This window comes from Cheilinus undulatus, linkage group 1, assembly GCF_018320785.1.
Source record: "Cheilinus undulatus linkage group 1, ASM1832078v1, whole genome shotgun sequence".
Classification (NCBI taxonomy): Eukaryota; Metazoa; Chordata; class Actinopteri; order Labriformes; family Labridae; genus Cheilinus; species Cheilinus undulatus.
The window spans coordinates 45,225,847-45,237,703 of record NC_054865.1 but is presented as its reverse complement, the minus strand read 5'-3'; the positions used below and the strand labels follow the sequence as shown (position 1 = coordinate 45,237,703).

At 40.3% G+C, this 11,857-nt stretch overlaps 1 protein-coding gene across 2 annotated transcripts; it reads left to right on the top strand.

Annotated features, from left to right (window-relative positions):
- The first annotated feature begins 63 nt into the window (after positions 1 to 63).
- On the top strand, positions 64 to 9,506 carry vegfd (vascular endothelial growth factor D). 2 transcript variants are annotated; one of them, XM_041790530.1, is made up of 9 exons: positions 64 to 956; positions 3,957 to 3,995; positions 4,116 to 4,317; positions 4,412 to 4,532; positions 5,275 to 5,344; positions 5,425 to 5,552; positions 5,643 to 5,758; positions 7,442 to 7,607; positions 9,267 to 9,506. In XM_041790530.1, the coding sequence occupies exons 1-9, from the start codon at positions 843 to 845 to the stop codon at positions 9,283 to 9,285; spliced, it is 975 nt and encodes a 324-aa protein (XP_041646464.1). In that variant the 5' UTR covers positions 64 to 842; the 3' UTR covers positions 9,286 to 9,506. The 2 variants fall into 2 exon arrangements, with proteins under 2 accessions (XP_041646464.1, XP_041646472.1); XM_041790538.1 differs by lacking the exon at positions 64 to 956 and adding an exon at positions 3,666 to 3,771.
- The last annotated feature ends 2,351 nt before the right edge of the window (positions 9,507 to 11,857 follow it).

Sequence of the window (11,857 nt, the reverse complement as noted above, 5' to 3'; positions counted from 1 at the left end):
TACACTTAACAGAGGTCTGGATCACATTTAAAACACATGTTACTGCTCTTCGCCTGCGTGCATTTTGGCAGCTCCGGAGGCTGCAGACACTGATAGGGGATTTAAGTGGCGGGGGACTCGAGCACTTGACAGACAGACATTTAAAGAGGAAGCAGGACCAGCAGGGCTGACACCAAAACAGACATACTGAGCTTTTTTAGAGTTTGCCCACATCTGAAAGGAAGAAAATTGGTGGCTTCTTTTGAACCTTTTTTTTTTTCCACAAGGATTTACAGCAGCAGCAGGATCTGGAGACCTGTGGACTCAGAGGAGAAGTCAAACTTACACATTGTGACCTGAAATTGGCAGTGAAGTGAAGGCTACTTTTCAGGGGAGAGTGGGTGAAGAAGTGTAGAGTTTAAACACAGAGGAATTTGTCCAGATATTTAATCAAGAGTTCTTGAAATATCTCAAGGGTTTTCAGTTAAAATAAACAAAAAAGATTGCAAGCTGAGAAGACACCTTAGTAAAATCTGAAGGTTTTTAAGGTGATTTTAAGCTCCTTGATATTTAACTGGACACCTCAGGCTGTGCATCAAAGCTCCTGCAGTTAAAGGTGCATGTTTTAAAGCCTCCTCCATTTGGCGTGTCTGGCTCTCTCTGACAGGTCACGTCTGGCTTTGACACACACACTCACTAAAACACACTCTCTTTAGTGCAGCTGGAAGATTAAGAGTTGGTGTTGTACATACCGGCACAGAGAGACTAAGTGTGTGTGGTCTGGAGGACTCAGCTGGTCTGAGAGAAGCAGCCAGCTCTCGAACTGCTGAGAGTTTCTCAGACAAGGCGAGTGGAGCCAAAGGATGAGGATGAAGATGAGCCGGACTCTGTGCAGACTGTCCTGCCTGGTGACTCTGGTGGTGGAGCTGAGCTGGATAGATGTTGGATACAGCATGTACGGACAGGCAGGGAGCAGGGTAAGTGGTGTGAAGCCTTTATTATGTGATATGAATAATGAGTAAGAGTATATAAAATCACTGCCTGATCAAGCTGTTTGCTACTAATTTTTTCAGCAATTTTCTGCATTATGTAACTTTTTCCTTGTTTGGACTCCTTAGTTTATCATAGATTCATCTTGTGTCTAATTGCTGCTAGTGCTGCACGCTCACATGTGCCCTTTTCATTGTAATCATTGCACTGCACGCAAAAGGAGTGGCTCATTGTTTCTGCACCAGAGAACCATTTCAGCCTAATGGTCAGTGTTTTACTAAAACTAATTTCTTCATTCATCACGTAACCTCCCCAATTTTCCCTACCTTCCTTTCCAGTTCCTGTCATCCCTTTCTCAGGCGCTATCCCCCTCTGTTTCCCATTAGTGGGTCCATCCCCTGGTACAAATTATGAAGGGGAAACCTCCCTATTTTCTGTTGTTGTTTCTTTGATTTAAGTGTAGGCAGTTACCCAGCCAGCCTGCCACACCCTCGGTTCTGCTGCAACACACTGACCACATCAGAGGGCTCACATTGTTACAGTTGTCCAGAGGAAATAAAGCAAACATTGAGCAGACAAGTGCAACGTCCCATGACCATCCTTTCTGAAACTGCATCAAGATTGAGCCTGGGAAGTCTAACGTTGAACTCCTTTCAATACATGGCTAGACAGGACCCATCCCATGGTCTTAAAAACCTTACTACAATCTATTAAAACTTTCACACTGGACTTAAATATGAGATTTATACCCTATCGATACCACAAAAGAGATTATTTTCAGTTCTGCTTCCATTTTGTTCTGGTTTATGTCATCATGGGGAACTTTGCCCCACTGTGCTAGTATGACAGGTGGTTTTGCAGTTCTCTCCCACCCTTAAATCACAGCTCTTCTCTTAATGGAGAGCTGCCAAACATCATCTGATACTTTAAACTCTGTTCCAGTATGTATGAGCATGTGTACATACAGTACATGTTTTTATGGCACAGCTACCACCCATTAAATCCAGCAGCATGTCCTCCTGCCCAGGACGTACTCTTTGGTAGCAGAACCATGAGGCTTCAGAACGAGCATTGTTGGGAAGGTACACAGGCGGGCGGCAGCAGACGCACAAATCTACTGCAGCAGCAGCTGTTGATATTTGTTGACTAATAGGTGTGACATCAGGCCAAGTGCTCCAAGTCACTCCTCAGCTTCAGACTCATCTCAGTGTCAAACATGTTAGCGGATTTAGCTCAGTAGTGCTTAATTTTACACAGCTCAGAGGATTATATTTTACTTGTCAGTTTATATTGTTCATAACACAACAGCCTGCTAGCAGCGCTATGGGCTAAAGCACTGGTTCTCAACCTGGGGGTTGGGACCCCCTTGTGGGTAACAAAACTCTAACAGGGGTTCGCCAATGCCTTCCAAAATACAATAAATATTTTTTGAATTATTTCAAATTGTAAATTTTACCCATTTGTTTAAAAAAAATAAATGCATGGAATTAGTTACATGTAAATAAAAAAAACAAGGGGATTAATGCTAAAATCAGAGTTGTGTTTTAAAAAAATCCTTAAAATGAATTTGGACAGTTGTGTTCATATATGCTTCAACCACTTTTAGGTACTGTGGGGGTCTCTGGAACCTTTATTTTGGGGGCCACTGGCTGAAAAGTTGATAAACAGAGACGTCTGAATAGACTATGGAGGTCACTGCTGCTTCATACTGCTCTCCAAAGACACAAACCCCATTGTGCACATGGCCTAAATGTATGTAAAGCTATTTGGTTGGGATTTTATTGCTGGAAAGAGAACTGATGTTCCATTTTTCCGTGCGGGTCCAGGGGAACCTTAACCTTGCAAAGCAGATAGATTAGCCAGACTCATTGTCTGTCATCAGGCAAATCCATCTTGCAAAGCTCGTATTTATAATATTTGTGCCAGACCTGAAAATGGTTTGGATCAATCATCGTCATTTGAGGAGAAGGAGATGGTGGCTAGGTGCGGGGGAAGTTGGCAGCCACTGGTGTAGCAATTAGCTCAGACATAGTTACAGTATAGCAGTTTTATCAGAACTTGGCCACATGAAATAAAGAGTCACGCTGAAAGCTTTTTCTGACAGCAAGGGTGTTTCCACTCTTCTGCCGACCTGCTTTGGTCTGAGTTTGCGAGAGTTACGAGGGTGGTGTTGCAGTGTGTCATACATTGGCTGCTGTTAGCTTTGATGTAGCCACGGCAGCAGTTTAATCAGACCTCAATCCCATTTCTTTATCAGAACAAGAACAAAGAGCCACACCGAAAGATTGCCTTGGTTGAGACGTCTTTGCACTACTCTGTAGGTTTCAGCATTCATTTTTGCTGGCAATAAGCTCCACCTTCATAAACTACAGCAGCGTTGGCCTGTATTGATCAGGCTACTACTGGAGGCCAAAACGCTTTGTCTGGGAGGTTTTCTAAATGAATGTGAAATATACTGTAAACATGCAATGGATATATGAAACAGTCTATCTCCCATGCCAGGTTAGGGGGCCTGGCTTTTCTTGATATTTTTCTGGTTTGGAATCACTGGACTAAACAGTGAAATTCTAAGTGAACCGCACATGCCAGAATACAAACATGCTGATGCTAAAGCTCAGTTATGTTCAGGCATAACAGCGCCCCTTAGTGGACATATGATGCTGGCATAGTTATGGACAGCTAATCCAGGACCCATCTTCAATCAGGACCTTGGGGATGGAACTTGTGCTTCTGCATGCTCCTGAGTTTCTTTTCTGCCTGTACACCTCTAATTTTCAGTGTTGTCTGTGCATTAAGCTAAGTGTAAGTCATTTACTTTTAAATTGTTTTAGTTTTTTTGATGCTTTCTCTATTTTCTGTTTTAGCATGCTAGCTTTTTCACATAGCTTTAGAAGTTGTTAAATATTACTGTATATGAGTGTAGTGTTTTGATCACAGTCACCATTGATATTGTACATCACAGATATTCCTTTGTATCTCCTCTATAGAAATCTCCTGTAACCAACTCTCAAAGGGAAAAGGAGGAAGTATGTACCTCTACTTTGTTCATTAGATATTCTTGAGTAGGGAACAATTTCTTTTTGAAATCAAAGAGGCTGACTGCACACAGATGCCTTCATGAAGCCCTCTGTTATTTTTTTTTTCAGATAAGGGAGGAATGGGAGAAGAAAGTCCGCTCAGCCTCCAGCCTGGATGAGCTGCTGATGCTCGCAGACTTTCCTGACTGGAAGTTGTGGAAATGTCGTCTGAGACTGCAGCAGCCAGAGACCCTCTCCTCCCTGCCTTCAGCAGGATCACACCGCTCCACACGCTACGCTGCCGAGTCTTACAGCCTGGAGATACTCAAAGGTTTAATAAAGCATGCAATATAATGTACATTTAAGTCTGTGTGTGCGTGTGTGTGTGTGAACTGGTTATGACATTTGTGTTTTATCCAATTCAGCCATTGATGAAGAGTGGCAGCGGACTCAGTGTATGCCGAGGGAAACCTGCGTAGATGTGGCCAAGGAGCTGGGAACAGACCCCTCAATGTTCTTCAAGCCCCCCTGTGTGTCTGTGTACAGGTCTGTGTGACTTTAAACTAGATCATTTATAAAGCCTTCTCTTCATCTGATTTGACCCACACACCAACAGAAACATTTCAGCAGTCTGACAAAAATTCCACTATGTTGAATGGCTCCTTATAGACACAATTTTAAAAGTTTCTATATTCAAAAGGTAAATTCCAACAAGAGTGGTCACCAACTTTTCAGCTGAACTTCCATCCATCCATTTTCTATACTGCTTATCCTGTTTGGGGTGGGGGGGTGGAGCCTATCCCAGCTGTCATTGGGCGAGAGCCATACATGCAGAGTTTCGCTATGCACGAAACCCAGTCGGGCCATGACCAAGGAAGTGTAGGCTACTCTAGGCAAACAAGCCGGACTATGGGGCTAAAGCGTGCTTGGATAGGGTAGCCTACAGATTGCTTAGTATGAGTGCATCCTAAAACGCCATCACACAAAGTATCTAAGTAGAGCAGGAGTTGATGCTTCTACTTCATCTTGATTAAGCTGTGAGTAAAACTGAACTACTAGTTAAGCAACCCACAAAGACTAGATGGTTATTTAAACAAGTCGGCTTGCTGAGGAGTTGTCTTCTCAAATACAGTCTACTTAAAATGTCAAGGCTGCCCAGAGGATTTTCTTTACAGTGTTAGGAATGTAAGCCAGGCTAGCAGTAAAATCTTGCTTGTATGCACCATTCAGTACAATTAATTTAATTAATATCACTTTACTTAACAATGTGAATGTTTACTACTGACAGGTGCAGTGGTTGCTGCAATCAAGAGGGCGTCACCTGCAGAAACACAACGGTTGAATACGTGAATAAAACTGTGAGTGTCACATCTGATCAGACTCTTTCACGTTGCAACAGCTACACTAGTTTTCACCAGTTTGTTCCTGTCTATTTTAGGTTCTAAGTGTCATTCCATACAAGTTTGTTCCAGAACCAGTGCTTATAAAAGTAGCTAATCACACAGAGTGCAGGTGCATGGAGCCCGCTATAATACGGCGTAATGCTCAACCTGGCAGCAGCAGTGGGTGAGTTAAAAAATCTTGTGCAGCTTTATTTTTCACATGAGTGTGATGTGATGTTTGATTTTATTTCTAATCCCCCTGGTTTGCTTGCAGCTGTTCTCCGATGAGCCAGCTGTCAAGCTCAGAGGACTCCAGGAGACTTTGTGCCAGTGGGTTGATTTGGGATTGTTCAACAGACAGATGCATACCCTACCCTTCCAGTGCACCAGGTGTGTGTTCATGCAAACTTATGAAGAACTGCCTTTTGATATGCGCACCAATGTATAAAACTTTATGGTCTAAAGTTTTTATGTGATTCAAACTGCCAGAGCGTTTAATGAAGGTCCTGTAGTTACAAGAATAACAGATCCAGTTTTCTGACAGGACTTTGAAGGAAGAGCGGCATGGTTTGAAGTGTAGGAGCCAGATTTTTTAAGACAAACTTGAAGTAAAAGGCAATTCTTTTTCATAAATTGTGAGTTCTCATTACTGGGAAAACTGGCTGTGCAGGGACAGAGTTTGTGATAGACGGTTAAGGAAATGTCTAAAAAAGCAGCTATATCCAGTCTTTGATCTACCTTTAGTTTCTAATTTTCTTTCAAAATAAAAGCAGGGCTGTATCCAAACAGGAGTGTAATTACTCTCAAAAAATCCAAAATGAACCACAAACACTTAAATCAAAAACAGTGGAATTTCAAAAAACAATAAACTACAGAAATCCTGAGATTGATTACAATTAAAATCTCTAACCGTTTGACTGCCCTAAAATCTGAACAAGTTAAGAAACTGCCTTGCTACATATATAAGGCTGTGTTCACATCACAGTTTTTAATACTCAAATCAGATTTATTGCTCAGACCTTATTTTTTGTTTGGCTGTTCATATTATGTTTTAAATGAAGCCTGTATGCAGCATGTCGTGTGAACAGGTCACAGCCCTGAACTGGCCTGCAAGTGTGGTAGAAAAACAATGATGTCATGGACAGAATGGTGTTTACTGTAGAGGTAAACATGGCAACAGTCGGAGTTTGAAGCTCCTCTTCAGCTGCAGTGACAGAACTATTCAGCAGCTCTAACGGCTGATGACTGGGTTTATTCCTTCAAAATATCTGACCATGACTTCTACATTGACTTGGGTCTTTGGCCTCTTTAAACTTAGCTTTAAAGCTTTTCATTTCCCTCTGGCACTGCAGCTACGTATGTCCTTCTGTGGCCACGTTTGGCTATTTCTATCTAGATTCTTTCAAAAACAGCTCATTTAGGATATCATCCCTGAAGTTTTGCTTGTATACAGTGTTCCAAATGATTATGCATATACTCTGCTGTCAATAGAGCAATCATATTGTAATCAGAATTTTATTCAACAAAATGACCACTGATGACAATGGCACTTTTTCGCCAAATGAATTGAAATGCAGTGTTCCTAATTATTATGTTAAACGGAGTTTCAAACACTCAATAGTTTGTAAAGGATTACATAAGGAAGTGTTTTTTCTCAAATCAAAGCTATTTTAAAGAAAAACATCTTTGCAGGTAGAGTTCCATTTTAAATTAGGAGCCCTTCTTTGATATCACCTTAACAACTCTCTCATTATAAACTTGTGCGTCCATGTTTAATTTCTGCATGTATTTCCTTTGAGGATGCCAGAATTGCTTCCCAGAGCTGCTGTTTTGAAATAAACTGTAGCTTCCTTTAAAGGATGCTACAAAGGTTCTCAGTAGTGTTGAGGTCAGGGGATGTTGGTGACCACACCATGACTTTTTGCTCCCTTTATGCCCATAGCAGCTAAGGCCTCAGTGCTATTCTTGCAGCATGGGATGGTGCGTTGTGTTGTTTGAAAGGTGCAGAACAAAAGACTTCCTTGTATTTTTAGTATTAATTGCTTAAATGACCCACTGTTATCTGTTTTTCAGAGTTCCCACTCAGCTCATGGATGCCTGACTGTGAGATAGATGTGGATCGCTGCGATTGTCTTCCTAGAACTGTGCCGCCTCTCCAGACGAGACCAATCCACCGCTGTCATCTGAACTCCTCCATCTGTGCCCACAGGAATCAGCGTTTTGATCCAAACTCCTGCAGGTATGGCTTTAATTTAATAGTTCGTTTAAATGTTCCTGCCTGTACAGTGCCTATTAGAAGTATTCATCCCCTTGGATGTTTTACCTTTTTATTGATTTTGAAAATCAATCATGGGCAATATAATCTGCCTTTTTTTTTCTTTTTAAATACTTCACGCAAATAAAACTCTTTAATGTCAAAGGGAAAACAGGTTGGTAACACTTTATTTGACATTATAAGTGTCATTTGCTAAATTATGACACCTTTACCACAAAGTTGACATTTTTTCGGAAGGCATAATCATGATAACTTGGCATTTTCGGTAAAGGTGTCATAATTTCGTGAATGACACTTAATGACAACATTCATGAAGCCCTATTCATGTTAATGACAGGTGTCATGTCATGATTATGACAGCATAATGTCAGTCTTATGAATAAAACTTCAAATAAAGTGTTACTCACAGATTTCTACAAAATAATGTCACTTAGGTAAATAATTTGTGATGAAAAATAAGCGATTTCATAAATTTTATCCAGAAGGTCCAGTCACAGGTTAATCAGTATTCCTGGCTACCATTACACCATAAAAGATAAAATAACACTCCAAGCAGCTCAGAGAAAAGGTTATTAAGAAGTATAAGTGGGGTGATGCATACCAAAAGCATCCAAAGCCTGGAACATCCCTGGAATTCAGTTAAATCCATCATCAAGAAATGGAAAGAATATGTCACATGTATAAATCTGCTCAGATCAGGCTGTTCTCATAAACTGAGTGATCGTGCAAGAAGGAGACTAGTGAGAGGAAACCAAGATACCTATGACTACTCTGAAGGAGTTACAAGCAAGTGAAGGTTCTTCACTAGTCAGAACTCTGTGGGAGAGTGGCAAAGAGAAATCCACTATTAAAGAAAACTCAGATTAGATTTTAACTAGAGCTCTCCAAAAGGTGTGTGGGAGACTCCATGGTTTAAGTGGAAGAAACTTCCTTGGTCTGATGAGACCACTATCCCCACAGTGAAGCACAGTGGTGGCAGCATCATGCTGTGGGGATGATTCTCGGCAGCTGGTCCTGGACAGCATGTAAAGGTAGAGGGCAAAATAAATACGGCAAAATATAGGAAAATCCTGGAGAACAACCTTATTCAGTCTGCAAGAGAACTACTGCTTGGGAGAGGATTTATTTTCCAGCAGGATGATGACCCAAAGCATACAGCAAAAGCCATGCAGAATTTGTAGCTGACAGAGCTTGAACAGCTTTGCAAGGAAGAATGGAGTAAAATTGCAGTGTCCAGATGTGCATGCCTGATTGAGAACTATCTATATAGACTAAGCGCTGTGATTGCAGCCAAGGTGCATCTACTAAATACTGAATTGAAGAGGGTGAATATAAGTTTTTTGTCAAAAAAGCTACATTAAATTGACCATGACTGATTTATAAGATAAATAAGAGGGTAAAAAAAATCCAACAATATTAAGTCTATTTATAGTCACTGTATAATAAGTTTAAATGGGAATTTTTAAACAGTTGTCAGGAGAAATTAAAAGAGATGATTTATGAACTGAATCATGGCCTTTTTAAAAACTGCGGTGTTCAGGCTCCTCTAGTGTAAATGCAGAGTAATAGTGATATATGCTTGGTCTGATTTCATGCTTTTAAAATGACCTCTTTTGTTCACAGATGCAGATATCCCAAGTAGCTGTCTACTGGAGAAAATAATTACGACAACCTGCTCACCAAGGACATTTGGATGTTTGGAGGTGGAGAAAAAAGACTCATAATTTATTTACAGTGCTATTTATACCGATCACTTAAAATAATTAAGATGATATTAACTAACATGACAATGTTAATTGATTTTAACATGTGTACTTTATGTTCCAATCTATTTGTAAAGTTTTATGATTTGTACATTTGTTCTTTGTGCACTGAATATGTAGTTTATATTAAAGATTATTTTTATATAATTTGAACTTGCTTTGAATTTATGAATTGGAAGCCTAGTGCTTGCCTCTGTGTAGCTCATACAGGGCTTGTTGCTCATAAGGTAGGTATGAATCTGGCCTTTGGCTCCATTCCCACATTCATCCCCCACTCTCTTCTCTTTTCCCAGCTCTGTCTGCTGTCCTAACAACAGTAAAGACATTTTAAGCCCCAAATTACCCTAAAGAAACCACAATTTACATCTTTTTCCTCCTTATACACTTTTGATTATGTTTTTAGCATGCTCAGGCACATGAGTCCGGTTTTATCAAGCAGCAGAAATACTAATTAAGGTTTGAAAAGCTTTATAGGAATCATGAGCAGACAGATTATGTTATCAAAGATCAGTTATTGAATGAACAATATCCTTACTGAATATCTTATTGGTAAACTTTGGCAAAAAGCCCGGTTTTTGAACAGAAATAAATCTGATTTCCTTCAAACCGTACAAAAAGTTTATTTGAGGTTATTTTTCTGTCAGTGCTGGATTATTGTGACAAGCTCGTAGTAAATGAACACATTCAGCTTGGGTGTGACGACATTCCTACTCGACATTTGAGGTAAACGAAATGTAGCTGAAGTCCTTGAATGATGACTCTGCACAAAATTTTGGCATTTTATAGAAAATCTGAGCATATTAATGATTTTTTTATGGCACCAGTTTGGAACCAGCATCATCAAGGACAACTGGAGCAAGGGTGTGGCACACAAACCAACGCAGACACACAGGCCCCCAATTATAGTAGTAAGATATCGTCTATAGCAGTGTTTTTCAACCATTTTTCTGATGAGGAATGCTTTCAAAATGTGAAAAATCACAAGTCACAACAGTCACAACAATATGACTAGGAATTTGTGCAGTAATAGAATTAGCAAGATACATTCAAAAGCAATCTCCTAAAACTGTTGAAATGTCCATATTTTCATGAAATAGCCATGTAAGCCTTAAGATGTTACTGAGTGACCGTGCAAGAAGAAGGCTGGAGAGAGAGGCCTCTTAAACACTCTGAAGGAGTTACAAACTTCAGCAGCTGAGATGGGAGACTTGGTCTGATGAGGCCACAATGGCTTTTTTGACAGGCAGACAAGACTCTATGTTTGGCAGACGCCAAACACTGCCATCACCACAAACACACCATCCCCACTGTTAAGCAGGGATGTGGCAGCATCTTGCTGTGGGGATGCTTCTTGGCAGCTGGCCCTGAGCGGCTTGTAAAGGTGAGGGTAAAACAAATATTGCAAAACATAGGAAAATCCTGAAGGAAAGTCTTATTCAGTCTGCAGGAGACCTAGATTTATTTTCCAGCAAGCCAATGACCTGAAGCATGCTCTGGAGTGGCAGAGTCAACGCCCAGACCTCAATCCAATAAAGAATTTGTGGCTCGATGTTCACGCCCCATGCCTGTGCAACTTGACAGAACTTGAGCAGTTTAACAAAGAAGAATGGGGTAAAATTTCAGTGTCCAGATGTGCAAGCCTGACGTGTAGGGTGTGAATATTTATGCAATCACTTATAATACCATACATAATTTTATTTTATCGATGTAACTTTGTAGGAATCAGTTTTTGGACTGAGATAATAGAGTTTTTTTTTTTTTTTTTCCCAAAAAAGCCAAATTATATTGACCGTGACTTATTTGAAAAATCAATAAAAGAGTAGTTGGACTGTAACTGCAGCCTGACTATGAAGCTGCTGTGATCTGATAATCCTGCTCCTCAGAACTCTTTTCAATAGAAATCTATAAAACTGACTGAACATCTTTTGAAGTTTTCTTTTGAAAGTAAGGGGATTTACTGTTGTGTGGTTTTTGTGTCTCGTCCAACTGAGAAAAATGATTCAACTGCAGAGCAAAAACTAGAGTTATTTGAGTCTTTTGCACAAAACACTTGTTGGTCCAAGCATCCATCCCCTTTTCTAACAAATCACTGTTTTTGGAAGTCCCATCCAAAACTAAAATCATCTGTCAGGACTGTGTTTTAATGAATTACACCACTACACTTCAATCCTGAGGGCTTGTGGGTTAAGATGGTAAAACATGCCCTTAGAAAACACTGTTGAGAATAACCTGCAGCCTGCAAGAACCTAAAGAGGGAAGAAACAGCAAAACATTGAAACTGAGAGCTAACCAAGAAAAATAACTTCAAAACAAACAAAAAAACTGCCCTGTATGACCGCAAGTTTTTCGATTTTCCTTTACTTCTTTGCAAAGAAGAACATGATATTTGTATTGTGCTCAGTGCACAGAGGCATCCATGTGGGCTCAAGGCTATCTACGGTGCATGTCCTT